Consider the following 18,890-nt stretch of genomic DNA (forward strand, 5'->3'; position numbering starts at 1 on the left):
AGGATTTAAGGTAATTTCCCTCCAGGGCTCGACTTATCTTTCCAACCTGTATAAGTAAATTGAATTATTTATTAATGTGTGTATTCATTTTTATTATACCTATTTATTATATGTATATTTAAACTATTTATAAAACGTTAGTTTCACATATGAATTTGTTTAAAAATACATAATATATGTAGCATATCTACTTACATACCTATAACTATGTTTGAACTACTTTAGTAGGTACCTACATACTTTTTTAAGAATAGGTGTCTGAGCTGGATGAATGAGAACAAATGTTTTAGTAATCGTTTTATTTTCTGTTGTACAAAAATATATAAATGTCTTTCACACATTTCCTTAACATAATATTTTATTACTTATCTAAAATATCTTTACAATTACTTAGCTAGACTATTTACAATAGACATTTCCAAAAATATTAACGCAGATTTATTAAACAACTACTATTTACAATTTCTCTTTTATCACGAAAATAGGAATATCCATTTTATTTTGTAAAAGGACTACTTTCAGATACTCTTTCGGGATTCTGCACTATATGGACTTAAAGAAGCACTTAGTATTAACTTGGTCGGCCTGAATTAAAACGAGATGCAAACATATAAAAATACTGTGTATAGATACATAGGTGGCTGAGGAATTAGACAGTGAGACAAAACATTCCAGGTAATTTTTAAAACATTTACCATATCAGTAGCCGTATAAATAAGGATATCCACCAACATGAGGAACGGCGGAAAGCGGCACAAACACCGGCATCATTCTCTCGGCCTGAAGGTAATGAGTTCTCGTGTGCTTCTTCAGATGGTCCCGGCGCCCGAACTTCTTCCCACACGTCGGACAAGGGAACGGGCGAACCCCGGAGTGTATCCTCTTATGCCTCGTCAACTCCTCGTTCCTCGTAAATGTCTTCCCACAGTTCTTCTCGTCGCATTTGTACGGCCTTTCTCCGGTATGAATCCGTATATGCCCCTTTAGTTGACCGTTGTTAGAGAAACCTACTTGACAATGCGGACACTTGTATTTTTTGGGTCGCTGCTTTCGTGCGTTGAGGAGCTTCGCTTCGTTCTCTTGTTGGAGAATTCTAGCGTATTCTAATTCCATTGCGTATCCTTGTGCTAGGGATTCGAGAAGTAGGGGGTCGGTGGGGGCTACTCCGAACGCTTGCGCGATGTCTGCCGCCGGATAACCTGGTATGAAGGCGTCGTACAGCGGCGGTGGCAGGTTTTGCGGCAAGCTTGAAGGGTGGTGCGGTTTCGGTGTTAGTGACTTGGGTTCAACTGGGTTCTTTTCAGTCTTGATAGAAGTTTTGTCCTCTTGTAGGAGCCGGTCGCAGCACAGACTTAGGCTGGCTACTGGAGACTCTACCGTCGTTCCGGGATTGCTAATGGAAGACAAGGCGGGCTTTTTATCGTCATCGATTTCAACGGTTGTCGTAGATACTGTGGCATCTTGATGAAGATTCGATTCGCTTTTCTTGAAAGTTCCACGAATTTTTCGCAAGCGGCTCTCTCTTTTGTCTTCTTGTAGTTTTCTCTTGCTAGTTTTCGGAGTTATGTCTATATTAGTAGTTTCATCACAGCTTGTTTCCTTCGCTTCGATTTTATTATCACTGATATCCCAAGGCCTAAACAGCCTGGAGTAACTCTGTTGAACGAACATTGTTGCAAAAATAAGAAAATCACCAAATAAAAAAGAGGGTGTCTTCACTCGCGTCTAAAGTCACAGACTGAGACCCTACTTCATTTCAACAACTTTATATACATTCCTTTAACAATAAATTTAATAAAAGCGCTCAAAAGCAGAGGGATAACCGATGCCATTCAATGGACGAAAGAGACGAAATATTTTTCAATTGTTGCTCACTTAACGTGCTTATTTTTTTCGTCTATGGTCACTTTAATTTTTATGGCATTATGTTCTTTGCGTTCAGGGATGTAGAGTGTATTTTGCTTGAGTGTTACCTGTGACTTAAGTTTTTTTTTCTAAAGAAGGGTGTCATAGTGTTTGAGATAGGGGTGTGTATTGTTATTTATGTTGATTTTTGTGCGAGGTCGGGGGGCGGGCCCGGGGGCCGGCGCTGCGCTCGAGTGGACGAGCCCGCAGCTGCGGTCTTGTTTGTTTTAATGGTTTCCACGATTGCTCCCCAATTTATGGCGTACATACGCCTATGTGTATGGGCTCACAGTCAATGTTAGCGGTTTATGGGAGACTTAACAATTCTTTTCCCCTCGGGAGTGTCGGGAAATGTTCGGATTAATTTTCGAATGGCAGTTAGAAGGAGCTTTTGGGGGATTTTTTGTATTTTAGCCTGTTCTCTATTCTCTACAATCTATTTAGATTTATGGGCATTCTGTATAGTATGTAGTTTGTAAAATTTCTGGGATCATCCGATTGAAATATGAAAAAACTGGAACCGAAAATTTTCAAATTCTAATTTATTTTTTAAATTATTTTCTACAACCTCAAGTCGTAATAAAGTTTCGTCAATAAGAGTCTATTCAGTTACCTTACCTATGCTGAATGAAATTTGTCCTAAGTTCAATGTAGTATCCTCATTTAAGAAAACTTTTATAAATTTCGATAAATCGAGCAATTCACGTTCTCCATGTTCGTTGTTTGACCATCGGTGTTCTCAAAATAATACTTATTTATCAAGCAGATCTTGTCAGTAGAAAAAGGCGGCATATTTGAAAAATGTAGGCGCGAAGGGATATCGTCTCATAGAAAATTTGAATTTCGCGCCTATTTTAACCGACTTCCAAATCTCAAAGAAGGAGGTTATCAATTCGGTTGTATGTTTTTTTTTATTTTTTTTTATGTTTGTTACTCCATATCTCCGTCATTACTAGATCGATGTTGAAAATTCTTTTTTTGATTGAATGTATATGCATACAGATTGGTCCCGTTTGTGTCAAAACCCAGTTCTGATGATGGGATCCATGAGGAATCGAGGGAACTCCTCAAATCTTAAAGGCATACATATAGTGATTTTTGGGTTTTTATCAACAAATCAAGCATATACTCGTACACCCAAAAAAGTGACATTTGATGAAGTGGAACTGCTGATGATGATCAGAACGGAACTCTTTAACGACGCATAGTTCACGGTTGGCGATTTGTCCTCTTCGTTATGTTTGTTAAGCAAGTTAAGTTTTTAAGCCACATTTTTGTCAAGCTCGAGTTCTGATGATGGGATCCATGAGGAATCAAGGGAACTCCTCAAATCTTAAAGGCATGCGTATAGAGATTTTTGTATTTACATCAGAAAATCAAGCATTTTCATTAAAAACTGTTGCATTTGAAGAAGTGGAACTGCTGATGATGATCAGAACAGAACTCTTCAACGACGCATAGTTCACGGTTGGCGATTTGTCCTCGTCGTTATGTTTGTTAAGCAAGTTAAGTTTTTAAGCCTCATTTTTGTCAAGCTCGAGTTCTGATGATGGGATCCATGAGGAATCAAGGGAACTCCTCAAATCTTAAAGGCATGCGTATAGAGATTTTTGTATTTACATCAGAAAATCAAGCATTTTCATAAAAAACTGTTGCATTTGATGAAATCGAACTGCTGATGATGATCAGAACAGAACTCTTAAACGACGCATAGTTCACGTTTGGCAATTTTTCCTTTTCGTTATGTTCGTTAAGCAAGTTAAGTTTTTAAGCCACATTTTTGTCAAGCTCGAGTTCTGATGATGGGATCCATAAGGAATCGAGGGAACTCCTCAAATATTAAAGGCATACGGATCCGGTTCGGACCCGGACCCGGACTCGGAACCGGATTCGGACCCGGACTCGGATCCGGACTCGGACCCGGTCTCGGACCCGGACACGGATACGGACCCGGACTCGGACCCGGACTCGGACCCGGACTCGGACCCGGACTCGGACCCGGACTCGGACCCGGACCTTGACCCAGAAAACCACTATGATACCTTAACTAAATAAACAACTATGATTACCTACCATAAAATTAATGTAGGTATAAAGTACGATGATGCCAATCTTACTAGCCCCTCCCGCTTAAACCCCCGTACACCGCACGGCATGCGCCATTAAGTGGGTTAGGTTAGGTTTGAACTGCGATCCTCACAGAACCGAACAAGGATTAGGTTAGGTTAGAACTGCGAGCCTTACAGAAACGAAATGCTACTTGAAAAGTGGGTTTGATTAGGTTCGAACTGCGATCTGCACAGAACCGAACTGCTATCTGAGGAGTGGGTTAGGTTAGGCTAGAACTACGACCCTCATGGCTCCTCTTCACGATGGGCCAACGCCGGCCACTCCAAGGGACGCATTTATGCGTTAGAGGGAGCAAGTGATATTGCTATCTCATTCTACCGCATGGCCGCGTCCCTTGGAGTGGCCGGCGTTGGCCCATCCTGTAGAGGAGTATTATACAGAAGCGAAATGCTAGTAGAAAAGTGGGTGGTTTTACCTCCTTTTCTACATAGTGTACCATCTACAATAATCTTTCATCGGCCCCCATGGAAGTCGGTTTTTTTTTCTTAAAAATTATCTACTGACAAGATTTGCTTGATCATCTATATCTTGTCACGAATTTCCATTTTAAACGATGATTTTCAGATACAGTGGGCTTAATTTTTCTTGAACAATTGTCGAACCCATATTTATTCAGATATTTTTTGACAGTTTTTTCGTCACATGTTGTGTCTTGGTAGGCCGTCCATTTAATAGAGAACTCTTGTAAAAAACTGGCTGGAATGTTTCCCTGAACCCGGCTTTCTTGCAGTAGTTTTTTCTAGAAAAAATAGGCCTTCGGCTCTTACCGATTTGCACAAAATGCTCCAACTTAATTTAGATCTTATTCTGAAGGCTGAACTGAACACTTCGCCTCAGGAAAACTATAGTACCTACCTGAGATATCAATTTTCAATTCAATTTGTGGGTATATTGCACAGTAGAAACCTCGCTCACACTGAGTACCACATGTACTTTTACAATAGGTAAGTATAGAATTCATATCTTCATTTGTAATTAATTTCATTACGTTTTTTATTTTTAAACGCTTCACACACCTTACTCATTTCAGTTACCGAGGACAGGGATGTAGCTATTCCTACGTTAGACACTGTACACTAGGTAGACATTCGTCGCCAGTAGGTAACTGAAGTAAGGTGTGTCCTTTACTTCAAGGAGCTTACGAAAACGAGTGTTTTGTGAAATAGGTAACCGGTGGCTGAGAAAACGCTTACAATCGATTGTATTGCATCTCTACCCCACTACGCATAACAGCCGTAACTGCCGTTGTTAAATTCAGTCAATTATGTGCCGTATCCTCGCGCAATAGAGTCCAAATTCAAACTGATTTCCCAATAGCTCTTACGACGTTTGGAGCAGATCGGCAAATCCATTTGCTCGGCGATGACATAGGGAGGAAAAGACCGTGTTTAGAAACAAACATTTAATACAAATGTAATACCAGTTTCACAATGTGATCAAAAATTTTGAAAAAAGATTCCTTTAGGGTTAAGGCCTGTTTATAAATAAGTTTAACAACGTTTGTATATATATTCGTTACAAAGAAAACCAAAAAAAGTTAATAAGAAGTATATTTTCTATAACGAAAAAAGCACGTTTTTTTTAAATTGCCTACTATTTTAAGTGAGTCCAGCATGTAGGTAACTAAGTAGTTGTCTTGGCCAATATTAGGTCATCATCGTCATCATCTCAGCCATAAGACGTCCACTGCTGAACATAGGCCTCCCCCTTGGATCTCCATACGTGCCGGCTGGAAGCGACCCGCATCCAGCGTCTTGCGGCGACCTTAACAAGGTCGTCTGTCCATCTTGTGGATTAATATTATGTACCTACATATAAAAAAAACATTTACAGTAAAATGTGTTTTAACCTAAGGAATATCGTATAATTCAAGTAAAAAACCCAACCAACTAAAGTTTACAGTAACAAAAAAACTTATTAAGTAACAATTTTATTTTGTACACACGGGAATTAGGCCCCAGACTCGAGAGACTCTGTAGCGGCTTAGACACCACTTTAGGGCTTCGAACCTTCAAAGCATTGTGGAGGCTTACGGGCAAAGCGTCCAGCTACCCAGGGGCTTCCTGAGTGGTTAGATTAATCTATTGACAATACAAATACAAAAATACAAAACTCATTATTTCTATGGCCATGGTTTAGACTTTAGGGGATGGAGCCGCCCGGTAAGCAAAGAATTATCTGTGTTGGGAGGCACCCCTCTTCCCTAGGTTACCAACAAATAACAAGCTAACTATTTATTTAAAAAACATAAATACCTAAAAATATAATTTCTAAAACTAAAATAACAACAATGTACTTACAATTGTACATACATTGAATCTGATCTGGCTTAAAACAGGACCTAGTTATAGGGGTAAGTATGTTTTAAAAATATTTCATCATCATTATAATTTCAGCCTATATATGTTCCACTGCTGAGTACAGGCCTCCTCTCATGCGCGATAGTCCCCACGCTAGCCCAGTGCGGATTGGGGACTTCACATACACCTTTTGAATTTCTTCGCAGATGTATACTGTAGGTTTCCTCACGATGTTTTTCCTTCACCGAAAAGCTAGTGGTAAATATCAAATGATATTTCGTATATAAGTTCCCAAAAACTCATTGGATTGAAAAACTCAAAAATATTTATTTAATTATAATTATTTATCGTAAATATAATCGTTATTTTTGTGTTTACCTGCCGTGATCTTTTGACTAACATACATAAAGCAATTTTTAAAAGCAAATTACTTACAGCTACTTACATAGGTATACATATTTTGTAATAAAAATATATACATACCTACTACAGTTCATCTGATCAATCGGCGGCACAGAAACCCAGAAATATCAAATACATTCATAACTTCCCTGTAGCTCAGTAAAAAAGCGGCAAATCTAGCTGTCACTGACCACAAAATGAATTAAAGGTATCAATCTAAACAAACCGAATTACAATATTCACACACAATAGCTCTGATTACTGCCCTTTTGATGGTTTCTCAGCGAATTTCGGAATCGCGCGATCTGTCAAATTTCGGCGGCAATCCATCAAACTTTTTGATACAACTTTGTGTCTTGCATCAGAGCGCTATTCTATTAAATTTATTTTTATAAGGACATGTTTGTTTGTGCGCAAAAAGTAGGTTTTTGAAAGGTTATGCTATTTTACTGATTTGAGCGCGTGAGAAATTATTTGCAGTGCGGTGTATTTTTTGCGGAAGTCGAAAATCGTTTTATTAAATTATTACAAGTACGAGTGATACATACAATCGCGAATTAATATGCACGTCAAATAAAAAAAAATGTTTTATAAACAAATTATAGCTATAAGAAGAAGCAAAGCTTCCTCCATACACATGTATAAACTGACGTTAGTTTCCATATCATTTTAGAGTTAGACCAAGACAAGTCTGCAGAGATTTTGATAGCACACGCAGTGCAAGTGTTATTTTAAACGTCAAACTTTTATGAAATTATGACAATCGTTGCAGACTTCTCTTGGTCAACTCTAAACGGTTTTGATCGAATACATTGTCGAATACGAATAAATTTATTATCAAGATCGGGACAGTTACATTTTAGTCGCACAAACCCATCAAACATTGACCGATCACCGTGGTTCTTGAAAAAACGTAACGGTTCCTTCAAATTTCGAATACCAGCCCGATTTTAAACTGTTGCACAATTCCCGCGCCTCCGAGACGAGAGGCTTTGACGTCGGCGTTATGAATGTTATGATGGATTCACTGGTATTCTTCGTAAAGGAATGAAGATGGTAGCAATCGATGTTTCTCCAAAGTATTTTAAAAAAATAAGATTTTTTTCTTTATATTATAGGCATTATAGGTAACGTTTAAACGGTTCATTTGTAAACTTATGTTAGGTATTTTTGAAAGGCTTTGTTCTGTTACTGTTAATGTTAAACTTGGCATTTAAATAGATGCTTATGTATCGATTTATCGTAAGTAACATTTAAGATCAATAGGTATTAAGGTAAAAACCACAAAGATTAGGCGCATAACTTGACCTAATAATATTTTTACCTATACTTATAAGTACCTACGCTTCTTTAATTCTCCTTGATATATTTTTTCTTAATTTATGTATCATCTACCTAAAGTTGTAAATATGTTTAGATATTACCTACATACTATCGTATCACAAAAATAAATCAATTGGCGATAAATACCTAAAACAAGATTTGAGATACGAGTGCAAATGATATCATAATATAATATATCTTACCTTTATCAAATGGCTACCAGTTTAAAATAAAGAGATTTTGCACAGTGCTGGAATTTGTACCTCTCAACGTTTTTTTCCGCCATCCTCTCAAATATGAACGACATAATTTGTACACTTTTTAAATTCAATCATTGAAAATGTGGCCAAAATTATCCTGAACCAAATCGATAAATCTCGGACACAATCTTTAATATACTCCTCATTCATTCCAAATACCTTAATTTCTTTATAAAAATCGTATAAATCTTGAGCATAAAGCGTAGGTAATTCGAGGTATCTTTTGGTCCAATTTTCTTAACGCGTGACAACTTTATACGATTTTTTGGGTTCTTTTTTGGGAGAGCTCTGCGGTTGTCAATTACTACGCTTGTCGTGAATGTCGCAACTTGTGAATGGACCCGAGTTGTAGGCGAATATACAGGCGGTTCATATTCATATTTAATTAAATCTAAATATAATCGGTTTAAAAACAAATCAAAGGATAAAGCTAAATAGAAGAAAAACACACCTCAATTATAATTATAAATCAAAAATTAATGATTATTTTTTATTAGCCATACAAAAAAAAATCACATTGTGTGCCTTGTGTGTGTGTGGACTGTGGATCGATGACACCTTGTCTTGGTTTGAAATGATCACGTCTTATTATTTTATATTTATACGAGACTTCTCAAAAATAAGCAACGAAAACTAAGTTGAATTGTCTTTTATTTGGCTTTTACCGATTTCAAACTTGTAAGATGCTTTAATAATTTCGTACCTCTATAGGTACCCTTAAAATAACATCAACCTGTATACTGTATTCGCGATATCCTGTGTGGTCCCAAATTCATTCACTACTTATCGCCCAACTCATAACTAAGAACAAGCGAGCCCATAAATCCAAAATGGCTGACACGTATTGTTCTGTTCATTCATTCATTCACTCACCTAGACGAGATGACGCCACGGCGACAATGCACTTCGAAAGGCATTTGGGTCATGTTTGAGAATTGTAATTTATAGACTGGTGAAAAAGTGTATTTTAAAGTGTTTGGGTATGATTACGATGTTGGTAGTCCTAGTAAGTATATTTATTTTCACCACACCAGCTGGGAAAGGCTTACTTTGCACTTCGAAAACTGATAGCAAAGTTGCATTTTATTCACATGTGAGACAAAGTAATCAAATGCAAATTTTGAGCTAGTTTCTTATGTTTGCTCGTAGAATTGACTTTAGTCGTAGTCGTAGACGTAGTACCAAAAACCGAAGCATTTGAGAGTTTTAAAACTTTCGGAAGGTATTTTTTTGGTAAAAGTTTTTTTCTTAATAATAATTAATAAAAGTATACAGGGCGTCCCACGGCGATGCCACATGGAGGGAAAGTACCTTAAATATCATAGATAGCATATTTTGTTGAAAGAAGACTTCATTTTATTTTTAAAACTTAGTTAAATCGCATTCATACTTTTTTAATTTTTTTTGAAAAAAAATGTATGGAAAAAAATTATCGCGTCATTGGAGGAAAAGTACCTTAATTATTGTAAATGAACATCTTACTGAAAGAAGACATTATTTCGATTTAAAAAAACAAGTTGAATTGCATTTTAAATAATTTCATGGTTAAACCGGGAATCGAACCCGCTACACGAGAAAAAAAAATACCTTGTAGCTTTGTCATACCGATCGAAAGGCTTCAATGTGAGAATTATTTTTTTGGTACAAGGTATTTTTTTTTCTCGTGTAGCGGGTTCGATTCCCGGTTTAACCATGAAATTATTTAAAATGCAATTCAACTTGTTTTTTTAAATCGAAATAATGTCTTCTTTTAGTAAGATGTTCATTTACAATAATTAAGGTACTTTTCCTCCAATGACGCGATAATTTTTTTCCATACATTTTTTTTCAAAAAAAATTAAATAAGTATGAATGCAACTTTACTAAGTTTTAAAAATAAAATGAAGTCTTCTTTCAGCAAAATATGCTATCTATGATATTTAAGATACTTTCCCTCCATGTGGCATCGCCGTGGGACGCCCTGTATAATAAATTTCATAATTATTTTTAACAGTGTTAGCCCGTGTAGGTTGTTTATTTAAGTACCAATGTATTAAGCACTGTTAAGAACGTAGGATCCATAATTTGGTTCCAATTAATAACCGGACATGTGCAAGTCGGACTTGCCCTACGAGGGTTCCGTACTTTTTAGTGTTTGTTGTTATAGCGGCAACAGAAATACATCATCTGTGGATTTAGTGAAAATTTCAACTGTCTTAACGGTTCATGAGATACAGGCCTGGTGACAGACAGACAGACAGACGACAGTGGAGTCTTAGTAATAGTGTCCTGTTTTTAGCAATTGGGTACGGAACCCTACAAATGAAGTAATAGCTTACCAACATTGACATTGTATCTATTGTAAAAGCCTTATTACCTATTTACTTGTAAGACCATAGATGTTTACAAACGTTATTCGCAATATCCATTTAACTTCAGTTCTACATTTTTAGGGTTCCGTACCCAAAGGGTAAAACGGGACCCTATTACTAAGACTTCGCTGTCCGTCCGTCCGTCCGTCCGTCCGTCCGTCCGTCCGTCCGTCCGTCCGTCCGTCCGTCTGCCACCAGGCTGTATCTCACGAACCGTGATAGCTAGACAGTTGAAATTTATTTATTTATTTATTTCTTTGTATTTCTGTTGCCGCTATAACAACAAATACTAAAAACAGAATAAAATAAAGATTTAAATGGGGCTCCCATACAACAAACGTGATTTTTGACCAAAGTTAAGCAACGTCGGGAGGGGTCAGTACTTGGATGGGTGACCGTTTTCTTTTTGCTTTTTTTGTTTTTTTTTTTTTTGCATTATGGTACGGAACCCTTCGTGCGCGAGTCCGACTCGCACTTGCCCGGTTTTTAGTTAAGCGGATGAATGTCACAGATGATCTGGCCGCGTAGCCAAGATGCCAATCGCTCACGCTCCGTAGCGATCGAAACGCAACTGTCACTGTCGCACTAATATGGAAGAGTGATAGAGAGACATAAAGCTTTTCGTTGTCGAAGCGATAGCGATTGTAACCTTGGCTAGGCCTACTGATCTGTTTCTTTGTTTCTTGTTTCAATGGAAGTAAGTAGTATATGTAGATAATTTTGACCACCGCACTCGCTCACTATTTCTGCAGTAAAAAGTTTAATAAGGCGCCATGTCTGTCTGTGCTGACTGTTGACATTTTAAACCCGTCATAGTGTAAAGCCGATCTAGTAGCGATCCATCACGTAACCCTTCCCCAGACAAATTGTGATGGAATGGAGACCAAATAACAAACATACCTACATTATAATGGCTAATGGATTTAACACAGTATTTTTTAAACAATTAAGAAAGAACTTAGTAGACAAATGTTACTCGTGCTATCATATAGAGGAGTATTTCAGGGACAAAGATGTTTAGTGCGCATAATATTTGTATTTATTGTTATTTATTATTTATTGTAATTATGATAATTTAGTTTTTAAGTTCTAGATAATAAGTTTTCTGCTATGCCTCACCCGGGTTTAATAATATGACGTGTATATTTTGTATACTTATGTTATTTAGCATGAATAAATGAAATGAAATGAAATGATATTAATTCTTTAGGTGACTCGTAGAGGCGCTGTACAATCCTCCGATATAATTCTTGCTCTATTTTTTTAGTATACTTAGAAAGGGACAGCATCGTTTGGAGTGGAGTGAAGTTAGGCACATTAGACCGTAAATAAACGTAAAACGTGACATACCTACGGCACGTTTATTCACTGAAAGTAAGTGAAAAATACTCTGCCAACTGATGGTGGAGGTTCCGTCCAGCCGCCATCAGATATATCGGAGCGTGCAAGGTGTTCACTATATCTGAACACGCACTCTAACGCCTTGACAATAGAGGCGTGCTCAGATATTTGTGAGCACCTTGGCCGCTCCGATATATCTGATGGCGACAATACCTGTAACATGAGTTACATGAGTCCCTGACAGTATTAACACTGACATATACGCGCACGTCTACGTAATTTTCTATTTCTCTAATAATATGAACCCTTTCGGTTATTGAGACTAGATACATATAGGCAACAATGTATGTACCTAAATACTTATAAAATTGACTTTGATATATGTAATATGAACCTATTTGCGATATATTTAAACTTATTAGTCATTATTATTCATTTTTCTTTTGTTTCTGAATATTATGGGCATTATGGAACATACTTTAAACATGGCATTCAAAACCACTTTATACATATTCCAACTAAAAAGTAATAATAATTTCAGAAGTTAACCCTCCTGCTGCGGCCCCCTGGCTCCTCCCCCAGATCGATGCGGTTAGTTCGGCGTGTGACGGTTAAATCAGGGATGAGCGGTGGAGGGTTAAACGTTTGAATAATCACAATTTTTATCAATGGGCTTATCAAAAACTAACTTTTGCCCGCGACTTTAATATTTGCGTAGAATGAAGATGATAATTGATAAAAACAGTACAGTCAGCAGCAGAAGTTGCTAAGCGGTCGAGGTGGTCAAAATGATCTTGACGCGACTTTATTGTTAGGGGAATTTTGAACACCGCGCCCGCTTAGCAACTTCTGCTGCTGACTGTACCTACTATTTTCTTCCCCGGGCCTTTATGCCGAATTAAAATTCTTAATCGATTCATTAGTTTAGGAGTGAAGAGGTAACAGACAGACAGAGTTGTTTTCGCATTTATAATACCTGTTAGTAGGGATAACGATATCCACTATATAAATAACTAGAGACCCGCCCCACTTCGCACGGGTTACTCTTTAAAAAATTATACACCTAAACCTTCCTCAAGAATCACTCTATTGATAAGTGAAAAGCGCATAAAAATCCGTTCAGTAGTTTTTGAGTTTATCACGAACATACATACAAACAGACAGACGCGGCGGGGACGCGTATCTAACAATATAATGCGTAGGAGTATCATATATATTATCTGCTATAACTAGTAGTATTAAATGTGGGATATCACTAAGTAGGTAGGTTCGCGGGGAGTTATCAACTTTATACGGCCCCGACACTATCATGGATACCTACTGACATTACTTTGACGGAATGACGTTTTTAGTGATAGTGTAGGGAGTGTCATGAAGGAATGACGGCAAGTAATGAAGTTTATTTTAATAATTTCCGTCATTATTGGAGTTATGTCAAAGTAATGATACTAGAAATGACATTACTACTGACAGTGAATTGATTAGATTACAGATAGCTAATGAATGACTGTAAATATCCACGTTAGTATCAACAATCGCTTCGTATTTATATTAGTTGATGTTTACCACGGAGGAAAGAATGAGCGCCGCGCTCTTTGTTTTCTGTTGTTTATGCTTTAAGAATAGTTAAATGGGATTATTAATTTATGTTACTTGTCTAATGTGTATACTGTGTGTGTAAGTTCCGTAGATATAAAGTTCAGTTGCATAGTGTTTGTGAATACCTATTATACTTATTTATATTGAAACACCGAGCGCTTGGTGCTCTACAAAAGGTAAGCACTTTTATAGTTTATACAAATATTTTATAGTTTATACAAAGGAAATCGAAATAATAATTTGCTTGTGGCAATGACTTGTGGCAACTATAATAATTATTATATATCTCTAATATATTTTTTTAATACTTTGTTAATCGTCATTCCATAAAAGGTAGAAATTATTTTAAATTAATTCGATTGAGTTTATTAATGTTTGGACATTTGAGCTCTCCGTCATTCATAACTTTCAATAATTATGTCAAACAAAGGGATCTGACAATTTTTATATTAGACTGCGACCACATAAACTTTGCAGCGCAATAATTTGACAGCGAATTAAAAAACCGGGCAAGTGCGAGTCGGACTCGCGCACGAAGGGTTCCGTACCATAAAGCAAAAAATAAAAAAAGGAAAAAAATGCAAAAAGAAAACGGTCACCCATCCAAGTACTGACCACGCCCGACGTTGCTTAACTTTGGTCAAAAATCACGTTTGCTGTATGGGAGCCCCACTTAAATCTTTATTTTATTCTGTTTTTAGTATTTGTTGTTATAGCGGCAACAGAAATACATCATCTGTGAAAATTTTAACTGTCTAGCTATCACGGTTCGTGAGATACAGCCTGGTGACAGACAGACGGACAGACGGACGGACAGCGAAGTCTTAGTAATAGGGTCCCGTTTTACCCTTTGGGTACGGAACCCTAAAAACTATATATGGCAATGTTTTTTAGCAGTCACTTAACGCCATTCTCTATGGTATGTGTTTGTCAAAATCGTTTAAATATTCGTTATGTTTTGTGATGAACGAGAAAAACATGGTGAACGGGAAAAACCTTACAAGATCGGCGTGCAACAATTACTTTTCCGCGTGATGAATAATTTTACACTAGTAAAAAATCAGCATTAGGTGATTCCAGCTCAAAAACGACAATGCTTACAAAATTTAGAGTTGATGACGGGTAAGAGGAATGAAACATTTTAATACTTGCACCATATCTATTACATAAATAGATAATATATTATAATATTGGTTTATATATCCCAATAAGGCCTAGTTTACCCTCTGGGTTGGAAGGTCAGACGGCAGTCGCTTTCGTAAAAACTAGTGCCTACGTCAAATCATGGGATTAGTTGTCAAGCGGACCCCAGGCTCTCATGAGCCGTGGCGAAATGCCGGGATAACGCGAGGAAGAAGATATTATAATATTGGTTTAGACTAATGTTTCATTGCAAATTGAACACACCTAATAGGTATAGGCATACTATTACCTTATGAACTTCCTCTAACATTTCGAGAAACCCATTGGTTCGAGCTGGGTTTTGAGAACGAAGTCCTCCAACCCACAACCTCCATGCTTATGCTTACGGCATGGGTGCCTACTAGTTAAAGCTTAAATTTATTTTGAATGTATTTTTATTGTTTTAATGGTTTATTTCGTTTTTCCCAAATCCGGAGTTCGCAAATTGCGGGCAATTTCTCTGTCAATATAATTACGCCTTAATGGGAGTAAAAGAGAAAGATGCTCGCAATTTGCAAACTTCGGTGTTTGCGGTAGGCTCTCTGTAACTATTTACCGCTAGGCCGTCACGGATATTAATTTTGATGAAGCCAAATGTCACATTCTCCCAAATCTCCCATTATTATTTATCAACATTTAGTATATGTATACAAATTGATAGTGACATATATTGTTCGAATTAAATTTATTTATAATATTTTAAACTTTCGCGTTTTGAATACATATTAACTCACATTATAGACGGGTCTAACGCCGGGTCGGGTAGATGCACAAATCTCTGTTTTGACATTTTGCTGGGACATCAGTCAGCCGCGACCACGACCAGTGAAACCTGTGTCGAAACGTCGGTAAATCAAGGTAATTGAATATAATTCGCATTAGACCCGTCTATAATGTGAGTTAATAAATTTATTTAACCATAAATGCACAGCTTAATTTTTTCATAGACGCTAAATATGGTAGAAATTTCACAAGTATTAAGACTATTTAATCCACTTTCTGTGGTGTTGTCACATACTGATTTTTAAAAACTATTTTTTATCTAGCGCTGCAAAGTATTTGTGGTCGGACATGCTATGAATCTACTAATGATTGACTTCTCAAGTACCAACCACTTAAACATAAACACACAATGACATAAGCTTAACGCTTCACCTAAAAAAAGGTGCTAAGAAATCATACAAATACAATCATTTTTGTAGCAGTGACAAAATCAGCCGCGCGAATTTACCGCGATAACCACATTTAAAAGCTCATTCAAATGCTAACCTTAACGTATTAGAATATGGTTTGAAATTGCATGATCCTATAGATGACTGAAGTGGTAGAAATCACGCATCTTTCCGCTCGGCTAGGCGGACATCTGTGTAGGTGTGGAGAGACTGGAGAGAACAACAGACTCACAGACGCCGTCAAACGCGCCGCCGCTCCGCCCCTGTCCCTGTCGGCGTGCTATCTAACTAACAGTCTTGGTACTTGTACACGTCAACTGAGCAAAAAGGAGGAGAAAGTCGGAGACGCCAAAGAGTAAGCGAAAAGGAGAAATATGGAAAGGTGACTGTTCCGAACTTAGAGGATATAACCAACGGAGATGCCATGTCTATAATTTTCGGTACAAAATAGTCTGCCGTTTTTTGGGGGGGGGGAGGGGCACATCAAATGTATACGTAACGTCAACATAGCCATGTCAGATAAACGTCAGTCCATACATGTGGTTGACATGTGGTTGACCATTGACCGCCTTTTTTCGACAGAGGTGAACGCCTGTTAGTGACCACTCCGTTGGTTATATTCTCTAAGGTTCCGAAGAAGCTGAGGACGCAATCGAGATACCTACTTGATACGTCATTCGGAACTCGCTATATCAATATCGTTGTACAACTGTGCCTACTAGAGTACTGATAAGGATACGGTTCAAATCAAATTATGGAAAAAACATTACCTTACCGAAACGGTTTACTGTAGGTGACAATACTGACAATTGTTTTTCGGTAGGTAGGTATATGGTCTTTCTAAAGATGGCAATGTGTATATTCCTCTATCAATTCCGTAGCCCGTAGTTATACCTAATAGATTAGAGTAACCGTTTACCAATAGGCACTCCGAACGCATCTTCGCATTATCATAATATTCATAATATTGAAAAAGCATCAAGAAGTATTTGTCTAAGTAGTCGCAAAATGTCAAAGAGATTGGTTTCGCAATAAAGATAACAAACAATATCAGGGGCACAAAGCAAAGGGCCGGCCGCTATACACGTCACCGCGACGTCACTGTTGCGTGACAAGTCAAAAGATTAACCCTTGCCAAAGCACTTATATACCTACAACGTTATGTGAGCTGTCATAATCCTGAGGATGCGCTGAGTTGGTCTAGAATGACACTTATTAAGCTTAAAGATTATTGATGTGTGCAAAAGGGGAGTCATCGTGTGTAGGTATGAACTTTTCATGAGTGCTGCAGAGGCAACAAATGAAAAAAACGTGTCACGTTTTGAGCCTCGTAGCGGCCGCCGGCGGCCACTTATATGTGCCAAAACGTAAGGTTAGCAGACCAGAAAGCACGAATAGCTATATTCAGGAGTTACGGTGGGCGATTATGTCTTATATTGTTACTAACACTTTCCATTTTTGTACCCCATTTACGAATTTTACGAGCAAGCATCTGATTTTAAACTTAGGTATTTTTAAACAGCGATCAGTTACTGGATCTAATTTTAAACTGGTCCTGTATCATCTTAACTAAGTAAAATTGAAGTCCAATATTTGCTCTCACGCGCATTTGCAACGCCAATATCACACCTCTACCGACCCAAGTGTCCTCTACCCATACACAAGCTGCCGACAGCACAAACCAAACAAAAATTCGCCACATCAAGGCACCGACGACCTAATTTACAAACTGAACTGTCACTTCACAATAAAATAACTTACAATGTAACAAACTTATCGATGTAACTATAGACGCCGCTTCCATCAAAAGATACGCTTGAAAATTGTATCCAGTGGTGTTAAAATTAAGTTTTGCGTATCGGTAAATATATCTTGGTCAAGTATTGTACTTATTATGTCTTTGACTCTTGAGCCATTGATAGTATGGACTGGGCGGGGCAGGCGGCATGTCATAGTCACTTTATTTGTTACAAAGGTACCGCTCAGGTGTCGGAGGTTTTGAAGTATTGTGATGGCTCAATTTCGCAGGCCTTTAGGTGTAACGAGATCGTGGAGTTGTTTGGTAACTTGTTGATTTGCGAATGACAGTACCTATGTGAAATTGTACATCAAATAACGAAGTATTCGTCTGAATCTACCATCACTTGCTTGTGCCAAGTTTTAAGCGCCTAGGTAATTGTAATTTAAGTACCGATTTATGTAGTAAATTGTAACTAATATTATAACCCGCTGTTGAACTTAAATATTATTATAACATAAGACAATACAACCAAAACAAACTCCTTAATAAATCCAAAATATTGGAATATTGACAATAAAATATTGAATTTTGAATTGAATTTGTCTGAAATACAGCAAAATCCCTCTAACTATCATCAATACTGATTGCAATGAATTAACATCTGCCATATATATAACTTTAAAACTAAAGTTACCTACATAGAGACAACAAGGCGCGTGGACGCAGCGACTCATAAACTGCCACTTTGTACAATGGACTTATGGCAGGCATATAAAAATCGTCGCTTCCGTACCCGAAAAATAAGGATAGTCGGGGCGTAATTTCTGGTTTTGACTTATTTCGGCCAAAACCGGACCCGACGAAGTTTTGGGGTGTACAAAAACCGCACCCGACGAAGTTTTGGGGTGTACAAAAATTATGGGCATTTGTTTCATATGATATGTTTCTAACTTTCGGAAATAGAAAAGCCAAATTATCACCAAGAATTGTGTATGTCTGTACTGTCTCTCGGGTGGTTTCTTTTAATTAGTATCATACAATTGCGTAGAATCTGATGATTATAAACTGCCTCACTTATTTCGACGCGATTTGGCTGTAGATTCAGATGGTATTTTCCGCCTATTGGAGCCGCTGAGTGGGTGGAAAAAGATTTTATTGATTGTTAGCCACTAAATAGTATACTG

The 18,890-nt window shown here is 37.5% G+C and overlaps 1 protein-coding gene across 1 annotated transcript; it reads right to left on the reverse strand.

Moving 5' to 3' along the window:
- Nucleotides 1-699: 699 nt before the first annotated feature.
- On the reverse strand, nt 700-2,348 carry LOC134675014 (zinc finger protein 724). Its single transcript, XM_063533162.1, has one exon. The coding sequence runs from the start codon at nt 1,669-1,671 to the stop codon at nt 700-702; it is 972 nt and encodes a 323-aa protein (XP_063389232.1). The 5' UTR covers nt 1,672-2,348.
- Nucleotides 2,349-18,890: the final 16,542 nt, after the last annotated feature.

This window comes from Cydia fagiglandana, chromosome 21 (assembly GCF_963556715.1).
Source record: "Cydia fagiglandana chromosome 21, ilCydFagi1.1, whole genome shotgun sequence".
In the NCBI taxonomy this organism is placed as follows: domain Eukaryota; kingdom Metazoa; phylum Arthropoda; class Insecta; order Lepidoptera; family Tortricidae; genus Cydia; species Cydia fagiglandana.

What these genes read in the sequence shown, in the direction of transcription:
- LOC134675014 (XM_063533162.1), bottom strand. Translation starts at nt 1,671, where the DNA reads ATGTTCGTTCAACAGAGTTACTCCAGGCTGTTTAGGCCTTGGGATATC.